The 25008-nt window shown below is 37.7% G+C and overlaps 1 protein-coding gene across 7 annotated transcripts in view; it reads right to left on the reverse strand.

The window, feature by feature from the left end:
• Window positions 1–25008, reverse strand: part of cacna1eb (calcium channel, voltage-dependent, R type, alpha 1E subunit b) — a 67859-nt gene that overhangs the window by 15520 nt on the left and 27331 nt on the right. For 4 of the 7 annotated variants that reach the window (XM_078934032.1, XM_078934029.1, XM_078934030.1 and 1 more), the window contains 22 exons: window positions 20417–20520; window positions 19074–19232; window positions 16649–16839; window positions 16465–16568; window positions 16275–16390; window positions 14493–14546; window positions 14170–14250; window positions 13433–13642; window positions 13220–13332; window positions 12835–12947; window positions 12189–12320; window positions 11873–11942; window positions 11370–11487; window positions 10023–10090; window positions 9826–9893; window positions 6073–6843; window positions 3983–4263; window positions 3674–3806; window positions 3447–3576; window positions 1810–1869; window positions 1328–1434; window positions 988–999 (listed from right to left, as the gene is read on the reverse strand). In XM_078934032.1, the coding sequence (XP_078790158.1) occupies window positions 988–999; window positions 1328–1434; window positions 1810–1869; window positions 3447–3576; window positions 3674–3806; window positions 3983–4263; window positions 6073–6843; window positions 9826–9893; window positions 10023–10090; window positions 11370–11487; window positions 11873–11942; window positions 12189–12320; window positions 12835–12947; window positions 13220–13332; window positions 13433–13642; window positions 14170–14250; window positions 14493–14546; window positions 16275–16390; window positions 16465–16568; window positions 16649–16839; window positions 19074–19232; window positions 20417–20520 (3195 nt within the window). The remainder of the gene's footprint in view (window positions 1–987; window positions 1000–1327; window positions 1435–1809; window positions 1870–3446; window positions 3577–3673; window positions 3807–3982; window positions 4264–6072; window positions 6844–9825; window positions 9894–10022; window positions 10091–11369; window positions 11488–11872; window positions 11943–12188; window positions 12321–12834; window positions 12948–13219; window positions 13333–13432; window positions 13643–14169; window positions 14251–14492; window positions 14547–16274; window positions 16391–16464; window positions 16569–16648; window positions 16840–19073; window positions 19233–20416; window positions 20521–25008) is intronic. The other 3 variants (XM_078934033.1, XM_078934031.1, XM_078934035.1) reach the window with 2 other exon arrangements.

Genomic DNA, 25008 nt, shown 5'->3' on the forward strand with positions numbered 1-25008 from the left:
GTGTGACACTGCTTTGTGACTCACAAAGCTCCTATATTAAATTCTTCTATTGAAGACCCAATCTGTGCTTTTTGGTGTTTTTAACATGTTCGAGGGGCATTTTTCTGACGATGGAGGACATGAATAAAGAAAATAAACTTTGAAAATGCATTTTCTAAGAATTTTTTTATTCAAATCGTTGTGAATCAGGACCACAAGCAAAATAGGGCATTGGAAAAATAGAATATTTGTTGCATAAAGAATACGCGGGGTGGACCACAAGCTTCCTGCTCCGCTCTGTTCTGATGAATCATCTTGTGCACAATTAGATCCATGCACGTCTTCGTTTCCCTCGTCTGAACTCAAAACTGTATGGCTGGATAGCTTCAATGCTGCAACTCAGAGACAAAATTTCCAATGAACTCCTGCCGCTCTGCTAAACTACTTCCTAAAAAGCAACATGTTTTTTTTAATTATGGCCAAAAACCGCATAGTCATAATTGAAAGACCACTGGAAATGCTTTTAAAAGGAGCTCAACAGATGATCGCAGTGGGTCTTTCAGATAAAACATGCATGCAAACGCAGGATTAAAGATATGTAGGCTAACAATTAAAATCAGTAGCAGAAACTCTACAGGAAAGAAAAACAAAAACAAAACTCCTCAAAGAGGAAACACATTTGATGTAAAACTGAAGTCCATTTGTAATTTAAGCTAACACTTTTTTTGTTTTGCAGTAATGCTGGGTAACACAAGTGCATAAAAACCTACAGTATCTTACTGTCAGACCCAAACATATTCTCAGTGTACGATAAGAGTTGTTAATCACTGTTTTTGCTGAACTTTATTTCAGATTTCCCCTGACACCAGCCAAACTCATGTCAGTGATGTATCCATGCAAATGAAAAACCTGTTGAGTACAGGACAAAACCAATGAAGGACAAGAAAAGAAAGCATGAAGGAAGATTTTGAGCGTTTACATTCAGTTTGACAGATTTGGTTTTTTTACCCCATCACATTCCTGGGAGCCCCAAAAGAGAGAAATTCCACAGGAACAACAGAGAAAATATTGAGACATAAAAAGTGTTACACTGTGCAACACAGAAAAGTATATACAACAGAGAAATTTACATACAACAAAGTGCACAAGAAGATTACTAGTGCTACAAGCCTGCAAAGACAACATCAGCTTTTGCATCAGTTATGAAACCTCCTCTTTCACAGAAACTTTCCATCTTTTCCTGTTGGTTTGGGAAGGGATGGAAACAACAGCGCTGGCTGTTGGAAAGCCTTTTGCTGCAGTGAGTCAACCATTACTCATGAGCATACTGCACTGTGTACTGACTCACGTTAGAGCAAAGGCGATCAGAGCTCCCACCACTACGATGAAGTCCAGGAGGTTCCACATGTCTCGGAAATAGGAGCCGTCGTGCAGAATGAGACCCTGGTCTATCATCTGCAAACGGCAGCGCATGGACATGCAAAGGATGCAGCCAAAATATGTAAACATTTCAGCAGCTTAACAGTTTAAAGCTATTAGAAGTATATATTCATAAGTCATACTACTTATCTTTTATATTTACATTCTGTTTTTAACCATTTACAATGTTGGTACTTCTAATTCTCACTTATGTTTACATTGTGTGTTTGTGTTTAATTTTACTTTGTTTTCAGGGAGACACATTTACCACCTGGCCAGGTACAACACATGAAAAAATGCCTTTTGTCTAATTGGTGTGTTTGCAGAGATGCTTTTTAGTGTGAAATGTCCCTGTCAAATAAACCAATAAATAACAAAAAAACGCAAGGAAAATATGTCTCCAACACCTACCTTTATGATCATTTCAAAGGTAAACACTCCAGTGAAGACGTAGTCAAAGTATCGCAACACCTGCATGGGATAAAAACTATTAAATTAGCTAATTTTGGTTATAAACCTGAAATTTACCTTAGTAAAAAAAATGAAGACACTCCTGGATCAGTTTTGCGAATCTGTGCGGGACATATTTTTGTTTCTGTGCTTTAGATCACTTTTCCTTCATTACGCTTAATTTTTCTTTCCCCGATGCATTACTACTGCCTTCCTCTCTGCATGGCCCTGACACGCTCCATGACACTGCGAAAAGGGAAAAAGTTGTGAAAAACAAACTGCACTGCTATTTCCCAGTTAGAGCCCATTGATTCTCACCTTGCATGTGCATGAAAGCAAACGTGCTACTACACATTTGCTTTGTCAACTAGAGACCAAACCATGAAGGAACTAGGCTAAGACACTTAAATTATGGATAAATGTTATTTTCTAGTGGGTTTTAAACACCCACTGTGATGAAAAGCATGTTTTTGGTGTTTTTTACATGTTCTTGTGGCATTTTCTCTGATGATGGAGGATATATATAGAAAATTAAGCTCAAATTTGGATTTCTGAGTATTTCTTTATTCAAATCGTTTTAAATCAGGAGCAGATTAAAAAATGCTATTTGTAAAAGACATGGAAAACATGCTGGGTGGGCTTAAGCTCCCTGTTCCGAGCTTTCAGCAACAGGGAGGGAAAGCGGGACGGGGTTGCTCTGCGCCCAAGGTTCCACCCACAACTTACACAGCGAATTTCTAATTAACACTGTTTTCCTTCTGCTTTGGTGTTTCTCGTGTGCATGACAGGTTCGTGACGTAAGGTGGCGAATGGACTTCTGGTTTTGTGAATGAAAAGCAAAATAAAGCAGCAGTTCTCTACACTCAAACGTGTCTCTGAGCTCCTTATTTTACACAAATACCTCCACTTTACCGACACCGAACCCCCTAAATCCAGCTACACTAATAATAATTTGACTTTGAGTGGCCAAAAAGTTCAGAATGTCTTTGTTTCTGACACCTATCCCAAATAAAACTTCACCAAACGCTCCACATCGTTCATCTTCAAGGAAGGCAAAAATAAACATTCAACTTTGGTGTTTTTTCTCGTTAATTTGTGACTTTTTCCTCATAAACATACGTGTTTTAAATTTGTTAATTTACAACTTTGAAAGTATTAATGACTTTAAAGTCATAAAGTCATTTTATGATTTTAAAACACTTACATTTACAAGAAACAAAAGTAATACATTTAGCCTATGACTTTTAAAGTCATAAATATACGACTTTATTCTCGTAAATTTACAACTTTAATGTGGTAATAAAAAAAAAATATTTGTACACTGGCCCTAAAACTCTGTCATAAAAAAAACAACAGAAAAATATCTAATATTTAATTTAAAATGTGCAATAATTTTCAATAGTTTTTTTGTGACCGTTTATATCTTCTTTTGATTTTTACTTTTTTAGTGTAGTTTTTGTTTTAACCCCACATAGTGACCAACCTTTGTCCATTTGGATTCCATTTGGATAAATAAATTCTACCCTATTCTATATCTTCTTCTGTGTGTTTAATTTGACATTTCATGACTTAAAAAATTCATTTCAGTTGGAAACCACCTTGTTTCTGTTTGAATTGGTGCAGACAGGATCTTCAGCTGCCAGCGCGATGCTGCTGGCCACAATCACGAGGAGGATGGTCATCTCGAAATACCGCAGATTGACCACATAGTGACAAATCCTTCTGATTCTGTAGAGCAACAAAGAGTAAAATATTTACTGCGCCTGCAAAAAAACACGGGACAACGAAACACAAGTGATTTTGTGGAGTTACTGTTGCATCTTACGGGTTGGAAGCCTTGAAAATGAACATGCTGTCTGGGACCACAGGTTTTGGAGGGAGCGGAGGTTCCTCCTCCTCCGTCTCCTCATCTCTATCTTTCTGCTCAGAATGATACGCCTCCAGTTCTTTACTGTTCACTAAAAACCAAGCAGAGAGGAAACACATTTAATCAATGTATACAGAAAGCTGTGATAAAGAACGCAGCAAGAAAAGACAGCTGGCTGCTGAAACAGCTATGTGACACAGAGGCTCCACATCCCAACGCAGAGTTTAAAGCAGTGTCACTGCAGCGAGTGGGCGGTCATGGTGTTACCTGTCACGGGTGTGAGCTCCAGAAGGGGCTGTGCAGACATTTCAATTGCCACGCTGCCCTCCTGCTTGAACTTGTCACGTTTGATGGAGAGCTGGCGTTTCTCTGACTCAAGGGCGCTCCCTGTAGACTCTGTGGCCTCCACAGCAGTCTCTAAGGGGGTTTTTTCACTCAGGGCATTGTGGGAATCCGAGTGGTCGCCCTCCCCCTGTTCGGACCAAGTACAATCCTGCAGCTTCTCACATTGAGGGGGATCAGGAAACTCACTTGTTGGAGGAACAGAGCTGTCGGGGAAAGATAAATCACTATAGTTATTGCATCTGTACAAGAAATCGCTTTAACTATAATTTGCTATTACCTGAAAATGTAAAAAATAAATCAACGCATAAGTAAATATCCAAATGTTTTTGTGGATTTTTGGTCAAGACCAGGAATATTTAAAAAAAAAATCATATTTGCTCTTTCTTGTTTTTCAAGAAAGTAAAGCCTGAATTTGGAGAAAAAGTCTGAACTTCAAGTTGAATTGTAAGAGAAAATCTTTAAATTGACCAGAAGTGCAATAGATCATTTTATTTAACATAAAAAATTCACAAGGTGGAACTCACTAAAACTCATTTTTAGACAAATTGTAAAGGTAATAATCAAGCATATGTAAGTCAAATGCAATGTAACATATTAGGCCCAATTCTGTTTTTTGTTGTTGTTTTTTAAACTTATGATTGTTTTTATTTATGTATTTATTTATTTATTTATTTATTTATTTATTTATTTATTTATTTATTTATTTATTTATTTATGCATGTTCACCAACAGGCAGAAACCCATTAATACCAGAATTTTAATATAAAATATACCAAATAAATATAATAAAACAGCAAATATAATACAATAATATAAAATAAAATAAAACAGAGATATGCATTATTTCTCATTTTCACAAAATTTTCTTCTATTTGTGCTTCCATTTACATTTTCCGTTGGAGTAAGAGGTTCTCTGTTTTGGTTTTCTCCTCCTATCTATGTCTGCAAGTTTATATTTGTTTCCTTCTGTAAATTAAACCCAGATTTCTTTAATTTCTGGAGTCTTTGTGAGAATTTAGAGTCACTGGGCATTAACCGGTAATTTTATTCTTATGTTACGTCCTTTCTCAGTCCCCCAGACTTGGGTGTAACACGCAGTGACAGACTGGTCAGCTGCTGAGTCAAGACTTGACAGCTAATTTTGTGTACAACAGGATTTGGAAACACATGTTCACATAAAGATTATCTTTATTTGCAAAGACAATAAACTGGTCTATTTTTGATACAAAAGAATATTGAACGTTTAAAAAAACAAAAAAAAAACATAATAAACTTCAGCAGAATCTGTTGGTTGGGTTTATTGGGTTAAACCTGGTTTACATTTTTTTGAGTTTTTGGGCTGATCACTCAGGCTGTTCCCACAGAACCGCATAATGCAATTAAGGTTTAACTAACATTGAAGCAATATTACATAATTCTATTATTATTAATATTATATTACAGATGGAATCTAGACATATTTGACATTTAAAGCTATAAATGAAAATGCATTTTAATATTTTTTATTACTGCCACTTTTTATTTAAAGCAACAAAAACAACATGTATTTAAAATAACAGCTTCAAACATCAAAACCTGCATTTTGGGTCTTTTAGACATTTTTTGTTCTTTGCAGTTAAATAAAATGTGTCATATTAATGTATTCAGGTATTGTTTGCAGTGGTGTGAAAAAGAAATGCTTATCATATGTGCACACAACACACGTTCCTCACTGTGGTTCAGCCAATTGTAAATGACCCATCTAGGTTAACGAAGTTTCAGATTGGACACTTTTTGTTTGCATCACATGTACGTAAAAAGGCAAAGACAGTAGAGACACAACAGGAAGATAAACCTAGAACGTCAGAATGTGTCTATGGTTTTTAACGGTTATTCTCAGTATTACGTCGCTTTTTCACGTATCTGTGTCCTTTGCATCCTTATTTATAATCTTTCTGGGTTTTATTTCAGCAAATTTCTAAATAACTCATTTAAGGAGGACACATGGAAGAAACCAAAGAGGAGACCCCTACCTTCCTCCGTCCTCCCCAACATCTTCATATGGGTTCGAAATGCACATTCCATCATGATCCTGGGCAGGTTCTCCTTCTCCTTCTGCTCTCTCCTTCTCATCTCTGTCCTCCGTCTCCTCTCTTTCATCCAGGATCTTCCTCTCCTGGCTGAGCGATCGTCGGATCTGAGGCACCTCATGTGGAGACTGCATAATGTCCAGACTCTTGACTTCAGTACGGGCTTCCCGGTGACGATGTCGTCTGTGCCTGGCCCCTTCTTCAGGCCCCTGACTGGACCTGAACTTCCGAGCCATCCTGTGTCTGCCCCCTCCCGTCGTCCGGTGGTTTGGTCCTGACGTTTTTTCTTCGCTCAGGGTCACCAGAGGTCCAGCTGCTGGGGGCTCGGGCATTGGGATGGTGATGGACATTGGCGGCTCAGGTAAGGGCATCCCTATGGACATGGGGGACTCTGGCAGGTGAGCTGGGCTGGCCTCTGGGGTAATGGCAGGTGGGTGGTGGGGGATGGTGGGGGTTTCAATTGTGTCTTCTGTCGGCGCGCTAAACAGCTCCTCCTTGCTCGCCATCTGACGGCGTTTTCTTAGCTGGTTGGCTCTCTGCTCCCAGACAGACATGTTAACTTTCCTCCTCCTTTCTCTGCGGTTGGCAAAGGCACTGGGGCCATGGACCGGCTGCTCATCTACGCCCCCAGATGGACCATCAGGCTCGTCTGGGAAATTTGGTCGCCCTCTATGGATCGCCCGTTTTCTGTATAGATAGGGTCTTCTTCTGCCACTAAACACCATATCAGAAGATGTACATCAGTTTGCAGCAACAATTAGTTGACAGCATAAAGTTGTGTTACATTTATTAAAACTATTGTGTCAATTTGCAAACAAGATATTTATAAAAAAAATTAAAAAGTTGCAAGAAAAGGAAAGACCTTTTCTGTGAATTTGTATTTTTTATAACACAAAATATTCCTATGAAAAAGTATGCAAAAGGACATTCAAAACTAATGAAATAATAATAATAATAACAAGAAATACCCGAGAGGAGGGAACAGATCAAAAATAGAACGTAACAAAATCCACAAGAACAAAAAAGGGAGTGCAAGGTCGAAGTGCAAACGTTGGTGCGACATCTACAAAATAATCTCAATAACCGAGTAAGGAAACTCAGGAGGGAAATCTGTGTGACAGGATGCAAACAGTTCTACTTACTGTTGGTCGGACTCTTTGGTAGTCCATGTAATCAATGAGTGATCATTTGAAAACGAGACATTAGTGTCTTACAACATTCACAGAACTTTTGTTGTGGCACAGAACAAAACATGTTTGGGAGAAAAGGCTGAACCCAGCGACTGAGCGTTAGGGCCACCATAAAAGAAAAAAATACCGTAAATGTAATATATTAGAATAAAGTCATAGAACTATAAGAAAAATGTCGTAAAATTGTGAGAAAAAAGGCTACATTTTACAAGAATAAGTCATAAAATTATGAGAAAAGTGTTAATATTCTATGGGGGAAAAAGTGTACATTTATTATCTAGAAATGTGTAATTTTACAAGTCATGCTTTTTCAAAAATAAAGTCATAGTTAAGCATGACTCTTGAGGTGGGTGATGACAAATTCATCAGGTTACGTATGATTGTCTTTGTTAAAAAAGTTAAACGAGAACGTGTACAACCTTTTTTTGGTAAACACCACCAGTGCCAGTGTACGAATGTGTGTATGAATGTGTGTGTGACTGGGTGAATGGGTCTGTGACTGTAAAGCGCTTTGTCCTTGAAGGAAGAAAGGCGCTATATAAGTATACGCCATTTTCCATTTATCATATGACTTTCCTCAGCATAATTATACATTTTCAATTTTTTCGTATTATTTTAGGACTTTTTCCATAATTTCACAAAATTATTCTCATTCCTTTAATGTATTTCTTTTTTTATTGGTGGTCCTAACACTCCGTCATGAACTGCAAAACAGGCCCCTTAGAAATAAGCCAAACGTCTTACCCCATTAAATAAGTAGAAAAAATCAGTCAAGGGGGTGAGAAAAACAGTCTCTTATTCTTATTTTAAGAAAAAAAATTCTATTTACTAAGACATATTCTCTCAAATAAGATTATTTTCCTCAATGAAAAAATTCTTGATAAAGATTTTTGCAAGACAGAAAATAAGACAAATTTTAGGGCCTTTTTACCTTCTTACGATTAAGTTTTTGCAGTGTAGAAATCTGCTTTTTTCACAAGGAAAAAAAGATTATAAACTCAGATTGTTGAGCAAATATTGAGTAAATTGCTGAGTTTTAAAAATGACTCCCAAGGGAGCAGTATTTGGTTCAGTGCCATCTGACAAGCATAAAACATAACAACACGATGGAGCCAGAAAAAACTGTAAAACACTGTAAATCAGCTGCAACACTTACAAGACTTACATTCATATATGCCACAGACAAATGATACGTTCAGGGTCACAACTGGAAGAGAGTCAGAGTATTAAGGGCATTTGCTGCTGAGAAAATGAGCTATCGGCTTTATCCATAAGACATTTTATCTTTAGGCTTTATCTCCTAAAATCCCCATTATAATAACAGCTCTGCAAGCAGCAGCTACTTAGATTCTAAAAAACACATCATCTGATATATTTATGTTGATCAAATATTCGTTTTTCAGTGCGCTGCTCCGTTTGTTCCAGAAATGTCATCTGAATGGTAACTTCTCATGCTACATGCAGCAAAGTGTAGGCATAATTTTCTTGATTTTGATAGTGGGATGTGTTAAAGGCTGTGCTGCTTTTTCTCCATTGTTTATTGTCTATTCTTTAAACTGTGAAGGTAAGAACAGAAACTTGCAATCGGTTTAATCACTACAAACTATTTATTTGATACTTGCAAAGATTTAAAACTTTGTTTTAGCAGGTTTTAAGTTGTTTTTAACTTCTTTTCACTAAACACATATCCAGGTTTTTCTCACAGTCAGCACAGTTGACAGTTGTATGTCTCATTAACAGCTAGGATCTACATATGAGGATATTATTAGTGATATTAGTTTACTATGTCCCTTACTTTATGATTTACTTTTTAATTGTTTTAATTTGTTTTTTAAGTTTTGAGTTTCAATGCACAGCACCAATAAATATGAGATGAATGTGAATGCTAAGGTTATTTTGTCAAATTTCGTTTCGAATTTACTTCAGACCAGATTTGAAACTCAGACTCCTCGGTTCCTGCTAGACTGTTGAGTTTGAAATGTAAGTTTCATCCTGACTGCGACGTCTCTGTCACAACAGCAAAATCTAATCAACCAGCTTCATTACAAGCAAGTGTAAGTGACTCAATTAGTCTAGTGACACACGTATTTATTATTCATTTCATTTTCATCAATGGGGCCTTCTTGAATTGGCTTTGAATTGAATTCTTAGGCTGCTGGTTCACTGAACGCACAAACAGGCTGACAGGTTACTAAAAGAAGATTATTGTCCTCATTACTGAAATGATTGATTCAGAGCCCAAAACATTTGCAGAAGGGACTTTTCACAACCCAGATAAACCTGCGCTTAGCAGCTTGAAAACACAATGTTAGACTCAACTGCGTCATACATTCAGTCAACATGTCTGTTTTTGAGAGGAACCATAACAATATTTTTTTTTTCAAAAAACACTGTTTTTGCTGTAGATCACCAATACCCAGCAGAGGGCTGCCTGATTTCATTTTTTTAGCATGTAAAAATCTAAAAAATAAAATTCTGATTTTCCTTCATATTATCAGTAACTTACTCAGATATCAGGCCATCTCTTCCCCTGGCATATCTCTGATTGAAGAACTCTTCTTCCTCCTCTTCATCCTGACAAACCGAAACACAAAACCTTACTGTCTACGAAGGAAAGATAATTGTAACACAATCAAATAAATGAAACACACAGATACATTTGATTTTTAAACAAATGAGGTTTTAGCAGAAAGCAATGCAGACCTTGGTCAGCTCCTGTGCATTGGCGAGGTTGTCCACTGCGATGGCTAAGAAGACGTTCAGCAGCGTGTCTGTTTTGATAGAAGTTATGACAAATACACAAAAACACTGGAGCCAGTTATCAACCTATTTTTTAATCTCAAGCCACATTAAGAAAGAAAAGACTGGTTATTAAACGGAAATAAAAACATTTGGAGACCCACTCTGATGAAAATTGGGTTTTTGGTGTTTTTAACATGTTCTTGTGGCATTTTATTTATGATGATGGAGGACATATGTTAAGAGGATTTAGCTCAAAATTGCATTTTTTAGTATTTATTTATTCAAATCATTGTGAATCAGGAGCAGATAAAAAAATTCAGTTTAGAAAAGATCGTATTTGTAATGTATTAAATACACGGGGTGGGTCACAAGCTCCCCAAAATGCTCCATTCTGATGGAGACAAATAGATTCATGTTTTCATCATCCGAGCTGGCATCTGGTTCAAAACTGTACAGCTGGATAGCTCCGATATTGCTCGCCATTTTTGTTGCACCAGTATGTTGGGTTAAGGGTGTGAGGGGCTGTAAGCTAGCGGGAGAGTGCGTAAGTGAGGTGTCAGCAACGGTGAGAGGAAGGGGGGGGGGGGGTTTCTCTGCACCAACTGTGCCACGCACAACTCTGAGGCAAATTTCTACTTAACTACTGCCGCCCCGCAGAAACTATGTCCTGGAAAATGACACCGATTTCTTGATTTTGGCTAAAAACTGCTTTAAATGGCTCAAAAGATGATCAGAGTGGATCTTAATATGACTGTTATGGCAGTAATTTACTCAGACAGACCCTTGCAATTACACCTTTTCTAAAGCACAATTTTACATGTATATAAAAACAAGGAAAGGAACATTTTTATGGTGGATATTCAGGAACTAAATGGTCTTGGACTGAGTGCAGTTCAAACTTCAGTTCCCATAAGGACTTTTGTCCTCAAATGTCACATTTGACCTGCTCAAATAAGAGGTAGAACTGAAAAAACAACATGCTGGAGCAATTTTCTTCTATTTAAATGATTTCTACTACAGTTATTACCCCGACACAATGCCAGACCCTCTTTAGCTCATCTTATATCCTTGCATCAGAATTACTTTAATGGCTGAAGAGTCTCTCAGTTTCAGAAAAACACCTGAAAATCAGATATGGATGTGAAAACATTTTCACTTAACATGGTGGCAGCCTCCTCCTCACTTTCTTCAACCATTGTTGAAAACAAAACGTTTCCTCCTTCAGCACTGTTAATATTTCCATATTTAAACTCTGATCAGGAACTGGAGTCAGAGCTCTCTGGTGACCTTTGAGGACAACAAGGATACAGTTTCCAAACAGCGTCAGCACAATGAAGTAGATGGACGACCACATGCCGTACTGAACACCTCCCTGAGACCGAATCCCATTATACATCACTTCGTTCCAGTCCTCCCCGGTCAGGATCTGCGCACAATTAAAGACATAGAACATTAAGCAGATATAATTACATTTTCCACACATGATTCAAGAGTAAAATAAATCACAGAAGAGACATTGAGCCTCCTAACTGCAAAGTAAAAAGATAATAAGGTAATAATTACTAGATGTGGCAATCAAAACATTGCCTCAAAGAGAGGAAAAAATTGGTTTCAAGGTACTTCTGATGGGGACCGTTCACATTTTGCTCGTCTGGTATTCATGTGCGCATATGTGTGCACGAATGTGTGGGATGATGGCAGAGGCGAGGGGCGGAAAGCGAGCGAGCAGAGTTGTTTAATCTGTGCCCGGGGTGAGAAATATCCCAAGATGCAATGTGTCATTGAGAGCAGGCAGGATGAGGGAGCCAAACCTGAAACACTGTCATGATGGCAGCTGGAAACGTGTCAAAGTTGGTGGGAGTGTAATCTTCAAAGATGAACCTAGAGGCAGATAGAGAGCAGGGTCAGATTTGACCCAGGAAGAACAAAGAGGAGGAGGAGGATGTACAGAGCTATTTTTCACTGGATTTGTCTATTTATTTTTTCTTATTTTAAAAAGAGAGGCCATTTAGGAAATCTTTGTTTAGCTACAGGCGCCTGTTAATATTTGCAGCAAAAATGTATATGAAAAAAAATCAGGAAAACAAGAGTAGAAACCTCTGCTGTAATAATGTAAAAGGCTCATACCTCCCTCCAAAGAGCTGCATCCCAAGGAGAGCAAACACCACAGTGAAGAGGAAAAGCAGGAAAAGCAGGCTTATGATGGACTTCATGGAGCTCATGAGAGAAACAACCAAGTTTCTGAGGGATGCCCAGTATCTAACAAAGGAAAAAAAACATCCATTAAGGTAAGTTTTAGTTGAGAAATCAGAAAAAGGAAACATATATTAACTTTTTATCATCTGATCATCTTTTGATCTACTTTAAAAATGCTCCCAGTGGTCTTTTAATTATGATTGTCATTTTTAGCCAAAATCAAAAAACCTGTGTCATTTTCTAGGACATAGTTACTGTAGATCGATGGGGGCGGGACCGTTGGCATGAGCAACCCCGCCCCTTTTAACCTCCACATTGCTGAGAGCTTGGAGCAGGGAGCTTGTGGCTCGCCCAGCGTATTTTTGTCAAAATACGATCTTTTTTAAACTGCACTTTTTCTTCTGCTTTTGATTCACAACAATTTGGATAAAGAAAGACTCAGAAATGCAACTTTGAGGTTATTTTTCCTGATATAGGTCTTCCATCATCAGAAAAATGTCCAAAGTACATGCTAAAAACACCAAATACACCATTTTCATCAGAGTGGGTCTTTAAGAGTGCAGCTGTTTCTACTCACTTTGTGATTTTAAAAATTCTCAGGAGTCTCAGTGCCCTCAGTACGCTGATACCGAAGGACATACCGGGTCTGAAGAAGCCCCAAACTACCTCAAAGATGCTCCCAACAATGACCTGAAAACATGCCACACATGACAAAGTAAAATATAACTTTACCAATGCAATAAATTCTGACTTTTTAATGTCATTACTGTCCATTTAGATCTTTAAATTTGATAAATTGTTGCAATTAGTCATCTTTACTTTGCTCCATCACACAAAACAGTTACTAAGCTGAAAAATGAGCTCCCAGTGGTTCTTTTTTTCACTGTCCTTTAGACTTTAATGCAAAAGTTTTTCTATTTTTGGAGTTACATGAGTTAAAAATGAGAAACGCATGATCTCACCCCACAGTCAAAGCAGTTGAATGATGAGTGGAAGTAAAGCCGGAAACCAAGACCGTACATTTTCAGAAACATCTCAGCCAAAAACAACCCCAGGAACACAAACTCTGCATAGTCTGGAGACAAAAACACAATAAAAGACTATTAGTGGGATGCAGCGTGTGGCATCAACGGATGCAAGTAAATAAATAAATAGCAAATAACGATGAAACCCACAGAGGAAGATGGTGAGCCAGTCAGGCTGGTCGTGGTGCACGATGGCCACGCAGATGGTGTTGAGAGCCACCAGACTCAGCACCATCAAATAGAAGGTGTCAGTCTTCACCATACGGCGGATGGAGATGCGCAACATGCGCTCCTTGCGCCGCAGGTAAGCGGCCGGACCACGGCGGCCACTGCGGAAGTTCATTCTTGATCGTGACATGCCTCAAGAAAAAAAGAAGAAAGAACATTTTAATTTAAAAAATATATATATGTATTCTCATAAAAAGAGATAAGAATTTGCTGTAAGCAAACTTCAGGGTAAAAAGTTGTCTGAGACATCGAAAAGGTTTACAAATCATGTGCTTTAACTTTTAAAATCAAGAAAGTTAATACAAAACACAATTTTTACAGACTTTGCAATATTTATTCCACTGAAAGATTTATTTAATCCATCAGTGGATGGATTAAATACTCTGCACAGCCATATATATATTGGCTATATTGGCTATATTTGAATTCTTTTATTGTAAATTGCCATTAGTGACTCCTGATCTCGACCCCCAATTTTCCCTGATTTAATAATCCTGCTATTATTTAAACGAACAAAATTAGATTATAAACATAATAATCTGCAATTGTATTAATTTAACAAATGTCTTCTCAAACAGGTGCTCCTTCAAAGTGGCACTCGGTTCTAAAACTTTTGACAGGTTTTCTCTAGAAAACAGACCAAAAGGCTTTTCACTCACTGGCAGTGGATGTGTCAGCAAACTTGTCATCTCCCGGCGCACCTCTCCGTGCGCCTGTCTTCTTACTCGCCCTCTTTAGCACTGAAACGTTTCACAAAAACTCATTCAAGTTAAAGTCTTTGATACAGTGTTTGGATTTACAATTTACACAGTAAAAGAAAGGAACTTTAAAACTCATATATATATATAAAGAGGAGGTGTTTTTATTCCTTCAGTCTGTGAACGGCAACAGTAAATATTATAATATTTCTAAAATGTAACCTTTCTGTACTGTATTGTACTTTTTACTGTATTATGTACTTTTCTGATATATGTAAACTTACCATCTAATGGTGATCTCCCTGAATTTTTATTCTCCTCTGCGAGCATCACTTCCTCTGTAATACAGTAAAAACTCAAGGTTACACTTAAAGCGTATCTCATCCCATCAGACACCGAAAAGTACATTTTTTGGGGTTATGATGTCGAAAAGGGTCTGCAAACACTCTCAACAAGCAAGTGCTGCTTCGAGAGGTGGGTGTGACCTTCTTTGAAGACAAAACTCTTATTCTCTCTTACATTCTCACAATCTGTGTATCTTTTCTCCCCCTTCTTCCCACACGTTCCCACATAAATATGCACAGCGGCTCTTTCACACGCATGCATGTAAACAGAATAAAACCAAAAAGGAAGACGCGCGTGCGTATGCATGCATGAGCTCAAATTTAAGTCAGTGAGTCAGTATCACCTTTTTCTCACCCTCTGCTTGCGTAGGAAGCCAGCGATGTAGAATACCATTACAGCCCTGTGTGTTTGTGCTACTTTATCGAAGGTTTCAAGCAGCCAGTATTTGAAGAAGACCAAGCGCTTTTTTAAAATGGAGAAGGAGCCTTTAATTTCACATCACAAAAAAACACTAATTCAAATTTCATCCTCAACCCAAACCTATTTTAATTTTGCTAATAAGGAACAGGCTCATTTGATTTGCATGTGCATATCATGGAGTCAAAGGGTCATAATATTCCATAAATTAAATGAATTATTGATGATTTTTGACCTGCAGCCAACAAGTGATTTAGTTCACACCAGGAGAATGTGGGCATTCTAGTGACATGTGCAAAGAATGTTGAAAAACCGTAAAAAATGATCCGGTTGAAACAGCTGCTTGTGTTTGGAGCTACTTTCCAATTTCTTTCTATATTCAGGCATCTCCAGATTTGTCCTCAGACTCAAATTTATAACATTTCCCTTGCTTCCTCCTTCTTGTTTTAGTTTTTCTGAAATGTGACTGTCTGCTTAAAAAACATCCAAGAAAAGAAACATTGATCTGGACCTGACAGCCCTGGTTTGAAAGCATTTGTCAGGTATAAAAATTACAAACAAGATTACTCACATTTATGGTTTTCTGAACTATAGACCCCTTCCAGTGAAATCAGTACTGTGTATACTCTTTTGACACATCCTACGGTTAAAATCATCACCTCTGATGTAAAAATATTTGCCACCAAATCTTATCATGGAGCACACACATGTGTTACTGTTGTCAACACAGTAAAACTCCAGATTCTAGTCTCATTTGACCAATTTCTACGCAATGAAGACAGAAGACTACCATAGTGGCAGCGGTCAAACGTGAAGGGTGGCAGCATTTATTTTTTATTTAAGCCAAACTGTCAAAAAATATGGAATATAATGTTCACCTGTTAAAGCCTTTGATTGGTATGTTTATAACTTGAATAAATTGGGAAAAAAAGAAAGAAAGAAATGAGAATCATCAAGAAAACGTTAAAAAAAGATATCAGAACAGGAATAGTTACTATGGCAAATAGAATGACTGAATAACTGCTGTTTATTTCTTTACTTTCTGTTTGCAACGCCAGGGGGAGGAGTCCAGTTCTCACATAAAGTCAATGTTTGACTCTCGCAATTTGACTCCTAAAATGGCATAGAGTTCATTTGGTAACATCACGCGGAATGTTAGCATCGAGGAATGGCTACATTTGATCACTTTAAGTCATCATTTGTTTGGATTAAATACAATAATGAATGCACCTGCATTCATTAACATATCAGTTGCGAGTCTGTCTTACATACGACGTATGTAAGGTTGTTCTGCTGCCAAGTACCTGCCCTGTCAATCCAAGCTCTGTAGCCATTGAGCTCTCGTTCCACCTGCTGCTGCCGGCGTAGCTTCATGAAGGCCCTTCGGTTCTCCACCCTCTCTCTTTCCTTAGCAAATTCTCTGAAGGACATCACAGAACTTGTTAAGTTTTTTTTTCTTTTCATGCACACATGTTTATGAACAGTCCTGCTCACCCTGACAGAACTCCCAACACCAGATTCAAGACAAAGAACGAGCCGATGATGATGAGAGGAATGAAGTATATCCAGTTCCATGTAGGACCCAAGGCATCGTTGGTCTGAAATCCATAACATTCACATCATCAGAACACCAACAGAAATCATACTTTGTCTCCTTTGGTCCGACCCTTGAGCTCACGTTGTAGAGCACAGCCGTCCATCCCTCCATGGTGATGCACTGGAAGACGGTGAGAACAGCAAACAGGATGTTGTCAAACTGTGTGATGCCATCATTGGGCCCAATCCAGGTGTCATTGCATTCATACTTCTCTGGACATTTCCTCACACCGCATGCAAATGCCAGCTCAGATGAGTCAACAGTCTCGTTATCTGCAAACATAAAACATATCAGTGCTGTAAAAAATCTCCTTCTTTATACAAGATAGAAAAGATAGAAAACAATATTTTTTCCTTTTTAAGTGATGGTTAAATTTTAAAAGTAACTATAAATACTCATATTTAGTTACTTTGTTCTGGCTATTGCAATTATTTTGTCCTTAAATAGATGTGTATTGCTCAAAAAAAGTTTTATGTCTTTAACTCGATATTTTTTTACACTTCCCCGCAAATATATAATATGTTATGCACTCCAGCAGTCCAACTATGATTATTTCTAAACCATAAATTAAAATAAGACCAGAATTCTTCTTTTTCAAATCCATTTCTCTTAAAAATTATTGGTACCATATATTTACTTTCAAACTTTTATCCTGCTTGTTAAATGCATTTGTACTATGTTAGAAGTCAAATAACATTGTCAAATCTTTCTCTTAAAACACGACCTCTCATTATTCACCAACGAAAACTACTGGTTAAAAATATTATGTAAAGTAAAATAAAAGAAGGCCCAAAATATTTACTTATTTTTGTCTTGTGATCCTTCTGTAACACCTTCTAGCCTATGAAACGAATTAAGTAGATTTGTTTTTCGGATTAAAACTACTGTTTTGTACCTCTGACTAAGGCTACGGTCAGCAGTCCTAAAATGCCACCATGCAGCCAACATGCAGCCACCTCATTGCGAGTTTTCAGCAAAATTGGAAGGTGGGCGCGCGGTGGCATTTGTCGTCGGGAGGCAGCAGTCGCATTTTTACGCAACACGTGGTGGCCGCAGATATTTTAAAAAAAAAGATGAAATTTTACAGCGATCTGACAGTTTCTTAAGATTGGTCACCAGGGCACATTTTAAAGTTGCGCCGTGGCAGTCCAGTGACAGGTGGGTGGCAGGAAGGCAGCAGCCCAATAATTGTCTGATGATCGACGGATTTAAGACTGCCACCCCCCTGCCCCCGTGCTGACTGTTAAAAATCATATGGTTGCAGCGTGGGCACTTGACATGAGCTGGGGACCCGGAAATGGTCAAAATGGTCAATCTGGCGATTCTGGCCACCATGGGACCTGCATAAAAATGGGGGGACTCATTGTTGCATCTCAGCGACTCTGAGACCTGGGTATTGACGAATTGATGCTGAGAAGAATAGAAAAAAGACGGAACATTGTGCTTGTTGCACTACTCATAGACGAAGAGCAACGTTGTTTGGTGAGGCCATGGTTGCAGCACAGAGTGTTGCTCGGACAGTATGTGTAGACAATGTATATAAAAGAGTTGTATTTGTGACCATGGCAGAAGACAACTGTTTGTGCTACATTCCTGTTCACATGATTTAAAAGTTTACAGAAAGCATTTAATAAGGAACAACACGTAACATATCGTGTGAACCCAGATTTAGTGTTGAGGAAAGCTTTGTTTTTTCCAGACAGACATTTTTTGCATTCTTTTTCTGGTCTTCAAATAAGACATTCACAGTAGTTTTGGTAAAAATGCATTTAGATGTATGTCTGCTCTACATGAAGAAATGAAAAGTATTTAACTGCAAAATTTATCAAATAGGTTATCTGCATTTAATGTTATTATATGGCTTCAAAGAATCCTGGGCTAAACTTCACCAAATCTATGCACAAAGTTGGACAGCACTGTTCATTTTATCAAGAAATAGAGTATATTTGCACGTTTTCGTGTTATCTTCAAACTGTTACAAAAACAGTGAGAACGGGAAAGACTTTCTTTGAGTTGAATTCTTTGGGTTTATTTTGGCCCCGGATCTGGATTCAGCTCAGAGTCATGTCAGGCGATGACAGTAAATGCAATGGTGTGGGGGTATGATTACAGAGCAGTTGTTGACTAATTAAGCGGTAGCTAAATCAGCCGACAACAACTCCAATCATACCTCTCAGCTCGCTGTTGCTGCTGGAGGCCTCCAACAAAGACATTCACACCCTCTCTTTGAGAAATTTGAGTAAACCACATGTTTTGTGTACCTGCTCGTGATTACTTAGTCATAAATAATCCAAAAACAAACCCTGCTCTACAGTCAGCTCAACAACGCAGTAATAAAAAAATAACACACTACTAAACAGCAAGATGCCCACAGACTGGGAGGCGCATTCTGAGTTGAGTGTTAAGCTAAAAGCTTTCAAATTAACAACAATTTGGGCTCCTCTGGTTTCTCTCTGCCTATTCATACTTAAAGGATCCACCTGCAGAAGAAGCAGCTTTTATTTACCGAGAATGTCGTACGATGGCATGCAGGTGTGGTGAAGCTTCCCGCTGTAAAACTCCAGCCCGATGATGGCAAACATCAGGATGGCAAAGAACAAGAGCAGGCCGATCTGGAGCAGGGGGATCATGGCCTTCATGATGGACTTCAGCACGATCTGCAAACCTGAAAACAGTGACAACAAAAACATTTCAGAAAGACTAACAGCACACTTTATTGTTGTATTACTTTTTTCTTTAGTACAATACTTTACCAGATCCCCTTTGATGACTCTAAAGTCCCCAAAATATGATTGCACTTTTTAAATATACCTATGTATAAAAAATTATTAAAAAACCTAGGCACATATGCCCCTGGATCTATAACCGGACAATCTGTATTTTCAGAAAGACAGATTAACTGGAGTTTACCCATTTGAAAATAGTGATTTGGGGGTTCAAACAAAAGTTTAAAGCTCTGTTGGATTCACCCACTAAACAACCCACCAGTCAATCAAAAGACCATACCCCTAAAATGTGCACATTTCAGGTGTACAAAAAAAAAATGTCCCCCAATTGTTGTCATGAATGATAAATACAGCAATAAAATATTTTTAAAAAGCAAGCATTGTTGAAAAAGATTGACACGTTGTTATTTAAGTGGAAAGTCACAATTCTTAACGTTAGAATCTTGGAGGAACCTGAGCGATATAGCTCCAGGTTTCTATTCAATCTGAAATGTTAAATGAGACAAACACACTAAGTTTATACCATATTTTTATTATTTTAAAGATTGGGACCATTGACTGATATGAGAATTGGACCAGGTAGGTGAGACATCATCCATAAAAAATGATTTACTTCCGGCTCCAACCAATTGAAGTCAATTCAGTCACTATTTTTTCACAATTGGGATGCCGCCATGTTGGAGCCAGATCAAGTCAGTGAGCAGCGATTTGTCCGTTGCTTTGAGTCAACACTTTTATGGTAACTACTTTTCAGTTAGCCTGTTGGGAGCACACACCACTACCACTTGAAAGCGGGCTCAGAAGGAATCTGTCAAACGTTTAACATGAGCCCACGTACTTTTGTTGAATGATAATGACTGAGTAATAGCTGTTTCTTTTTTAGCTTCTTGGTACCAGCGGGTATTTCCTGTTTGGAACGCCAGGTGGGAGGGGTTAGTCAATCCAGGTCTTATAAACAGTCAGTGGTTGAGAGGCACGTTTAAAACCAACTCTAATTTGACAAAACCACTGAGTTAGTACTAAATAGGTACAGTGATGACACAATCCGTGTTAAATGGGAAGTTCATTAGCATAAGTTTGGTAATGCTTTAGAAATGCCGCTGGAGGCCGGCGACTGACTCACTCGGGATTCCAGAGACGAGTTTGAGAGGTCTCAGCACTCGCACAGCCCTGAGGGTCCGCAGGTCCACAGGGATGTTCATGTGGGCACCAGCTGTGGCCAGGATCCTAAAAATACACATCATTCACTGTTTTAACATCACTACTGGCAATTGTGATGGTGGAAGCATTGAACAAATAAAACAGTTTCAGTTTTTGTAACAAACTGATTTTAAAACGAGATGTAAAGTCACTTTAGTTATAGCCTAAAAACAAGAATAAATATTGGGTTAAGACACAAATTATGCAAGAGGGACATTAAATAGACCCATTAGCAGCTAAATCTGGCACAAATCTTGCGCTCTTGACACTAATGGTTTTTGTCAGATGTGTCTACGGGATTGGATTCAAAAATAGACTAAAAGCAACAAATGGACGTAATGGCTTAACAGTTTATTTTTTCTCAGCAAATGTAATCCAGTTGGAAAGAAAGAAAAATGTAAATTTTTACTTTTTCTTTTCAATGTGAAGCAGACAACTGTACCGCCTCTAAGTGTGCTACTGTATTTCCATTTAATGTAGCAGACCTGCACAGGGAGAGACACAGAATGCACAGCCACATACACCTGGCAGGCATCTCTACTCACATCCACCCACACACACATTGACGTGCCTCCACCTACACACAAACACTGGAAAACAGCATCCAGAGCGACCGACAGGCACCGCGTCCAAACCTAATCTGGATGGTTCTGATGAGGCTTCTGCTATTTTCAGTCATAAAGGACCCATATCATAAAAGATTTTTCTTTCGTAAACCGAGAAAAATTAAGCATCAAATTCATTTTGTGCAGCGCAATTTATAATTTTCTGCTGTTTTTCTGTTTTTACAAACACTGACAAATGCATAAACTTAAAGAAAAACAACTTATCTTTGGACATTGTTAGGAAGTGTGGAGGAGTGTAAATGTGTGTGTGCTCTCATCTGCTTGTGTGTGTGTGTGTGTGTGAGCAGGGGGTAGAAAGCACATGGCAGAAACTCAAGTATAAACCCACGCAGAATCTCTACTGAAAGCAGTGGGAGGTAGAGAGGCCAAATGAGTGAGTGAATGAGTGAGGCTATGTTCACACTAATGCAGATAAATCTGAAAACGCTCACAAATGTTTGGAGACTTTTCTTTAAAGCTTCACTGTAGGTAGTGGACACCGTGTGCGCTGACTGCTGCTGCTTCAATCAATCTCCAAACTTGAAACACTTTTCTTGGATCAATCATAGTCTGGTTGACGGAAAACCACCATCTTAAAAATAACACTTTATTTGTCTTCGTATGGCCAAGGAGCTCCCCGTGAATAAAAAGTTACCATGGTGCAAAAAAAAAGAAGCTTTCCAGGCTCTTAACAGAGACTAGAGCGTAAATGTTGGACCTTTATTCGCAGTTTTCTGCACATAAAGTCAATACAGTCAATGGAAGGAGCTAATAATGGCAGGAAACATGCCAAACTTGTATTGTTAAAAGACTAATTAAAGTGCTTTCCTCCTTTTCTTTGATGATTTTGTCTGAGCTCCTGTCGAATTCCAGCTCGACTGAGAAGGACTATTCAGTTTCCTTAAGTCAAAACCAAATTGATCTTTAGTGTGGTGCAGTCTATAGATAACATATACTTTAAGTTGTATTCCTGTAAAGCCTGGATGAAAAGCAAACTTGTGTTACCGGTACTTGTCTTCAAATCAAACCAGCTGACCCGGTGTTTACCGGTGACTTAAAAAAACTATTTTTATTGGAATCGATAGGAAAAATTCTGTTTGTACCAGCTGTTGGAGACTGTTTCTGTCAGGAACTGTTGGTGTAGGACCCAAAATGCAGGTTTGATAAATAATAAATAGGGTGTAAAAATGACAAAACCATTGGAGCAACAAAACTGGAGACAGAGCAGATGACCTGACAACAGCTGTGGAGAATCAACCTGCACATGGTGAGACTGAAAGGGGAACAACTCAAAACCAAGCCAAAAAAACATAAATGAAAAACCAGCAATCCTATGGAATGCAGAAGATAGTGGGATATGGGATGTATCTTGGGAGGAACAGTTGGGAAGATAAAATAATATCCAGACTCAGATTTGGCCAACATATCTCAATGAGCAGCTTAGGTAAACACACAAGTGGGAAATAGGACTTTTGTGGTGTTGATGAATCCATTGAACATGTAATAATAAGCATACAAACAATAAAAATAAGCTGGTATTTACAAAGCGTATTATGTAGTCGAGCTGGTTGTGATATTTTTATTTTATTTTCGAGAACGACCAAGTTTGTGGGTAGAATTGAGGTGGAGGAATAAATACTTTTTATAGTGCTTAGAATGATATATTGTTCATTTAAACTATATATATATAGTCTGGGGTATGCTACAGTTCTCCTGATCCACACCCTAGAACAGGTAGTGGGGGTGTATGCACCAACCAGTTGATTGCCAACCACCAAAATAAAAAAATGCTAATAAGAAGAAGAAGGAAGCGCACAACCCTGAGGTTTCTTTTCTGGTAGGTTAGAAAGCAAAAGCCTTTGTTCTAAAATGTCTTTCTATGTTTTTGCTTTTTCCTTTCGATGTTACTTTAACTTTTCTTTTTTAACTTGAACTGTTAGGTAAAGAACTACGGTTTATATGAGACACAAGTTAACAGTGGTGATCCGTTCTATACTATAAAAGTCCTTTATGCTGCTTCTGCAACATCTAACAATAAAAAACAACTTTCTAATGAATAACAATGTGATAAAAACATTTTTTTTAAAACAATAAAAACAATTTTAACATTACCGGTAGTTTGAAACATAAAACCCATTTACTGAACAGAAACAGAATTTTAAAAGCGTATTGTTTAATATATTTTTGAAAACTCTTCTTAATCCCGGGTTACAGCAAAAAAGATAAAAATAATCAACAATAAACTGTTAAACTAAGTTCAGCATGTTGGTTAATATGATTTGCGGCAGAACCAAGGATAAGCCACACAGGTACTCATCAACCTCCACAATTCTACAAACAAATAGAGAAAAGCGTTCATCCCTATTTCACTATTCCCTGGCCCCTTATTCTATATTTCATATTTTCACAAATATAAAATGTCCAGAACAATGATTTTAAGATAACATCTCCAAAGCTGTCCCTGTGTGTGGAAAAAAAGCTGTGATTTCTCCCTGCTTTGTGATAAACAGGAATATTAATTGTTCCTTTTCAAAGCATTGGGACAAAAATCCGCAGTTTGAAGATTTTTGCAAGCTTAAGATGACTGGAAAAATATAGTTTATATCTAAATATAAAACCCATGTTTCATTTAACTTTTTCCCTTTTTGTGAATATCAAAGGAAATGCATGATGGGAAACAGGGATGACAGGAACGAGTGCAAAGCAAGCACATCAAACAAAAGTAGGCAGCTACAGCAGTTCTTTCAAGGTTTTGCTGTGAGAGAAAAAAAAAGCAATTCAGAAGAGACTGTAAAAAATAAAATGTCCTGTGTTTTTATATTAGCTCATTAATCATACCTCCATCAGGTTTTTTGGTTTTATTACCTTATTAGGTTTCCACTAGATTTTTAGTTTTTAAAGATGAATACCTTTTAGTAGTCACAAGCTTCAATATTTGCATTTTTATTGTATTTGACATAAATATATGTAGAAGACTAATTTTTGTCAAATAAATTTAATGGTAACAGTATATTTGAAACTTGGAAAACAAATATAAACAAGTAAGAGTCAGTTATTTTATATAAAAGACTGATGTATTGGCAAATAAACTAAGGACGCAAGGTATGAAGATTTTTTTTTTGTTGGGAATACATATACGAGCATTGCTCGTTTATTTTCCCTTAATATGGTTTGTAAGAGACTGACAATTGTGGGTTTCACACAGGAAAAAATAAAAAAAAATCCCTGGTATAACATTTCTATTGTCACCACGATAATTGTTATTTCTTAGTTTTGGTTGTATTTGACGCCACTGTATTCAGCTCAGAGTAACCATGTAAACAAGGTAAGCAGTGTAGAGTTTTTGATTTGTAAAAAACTATTTTTATTAAGGATCTCATACCAAAATTAAAAAACATGGTATTGATTTCTTTTAGGTTTGATACCAAAGAACACTTTAAAGATGAGGAAAAGCAGCTTCCTGCGTCGTGAGATTAGAAAAAAATGCCATTTGCCAAAGTTCACAGTTATTCTGAGGCTATGTTTGTTGGTTTCAACATGTTTTAGGTTCAATTCCATTAAAACTACTTTGTTGTTCACATTCAGATTATTTTTTGTGAGTTCACTTCATTTTGCTGATTTAAGTTCTGCAGTTTGGTGACTCGTTTTGAAATTGATTCGTCTTGGTGTCACTCCAGTTTTTGGCTGCTTGTGGACCCTATGCCCTCCGTTTCTACTTGCTGCCAGTCCGGGCAGAAAAAGGAAAGATGACTTTTCAGTATAAAGCACCTTCAGACTGGAACTCTCTACAAAAACAATTAATCTCTCAAATCTCAAACCGAGGCTGCAGTTTGAAGCCATTATGAAGGACCTGGAAATGAATAAATCATTTACCTGTAGCTGTTTTTTTTTTTTACTTTTTAAAGTTTTT

This window comes from Oryzias latipes, chromosome 17, assembly GCF_053564925.1.
Source record: "Oryzias latipes strain Hd-rR chromosome 17, Olatipes_Hd-rR_3.1".
In the NCBI taxonomy this organism is placed as follows: Eukaryota; Metazoa; Chordata; class Actinopteri; order Beloniformes; family Adrianichthyidae; genus Oryzias; species Oryzias latipes.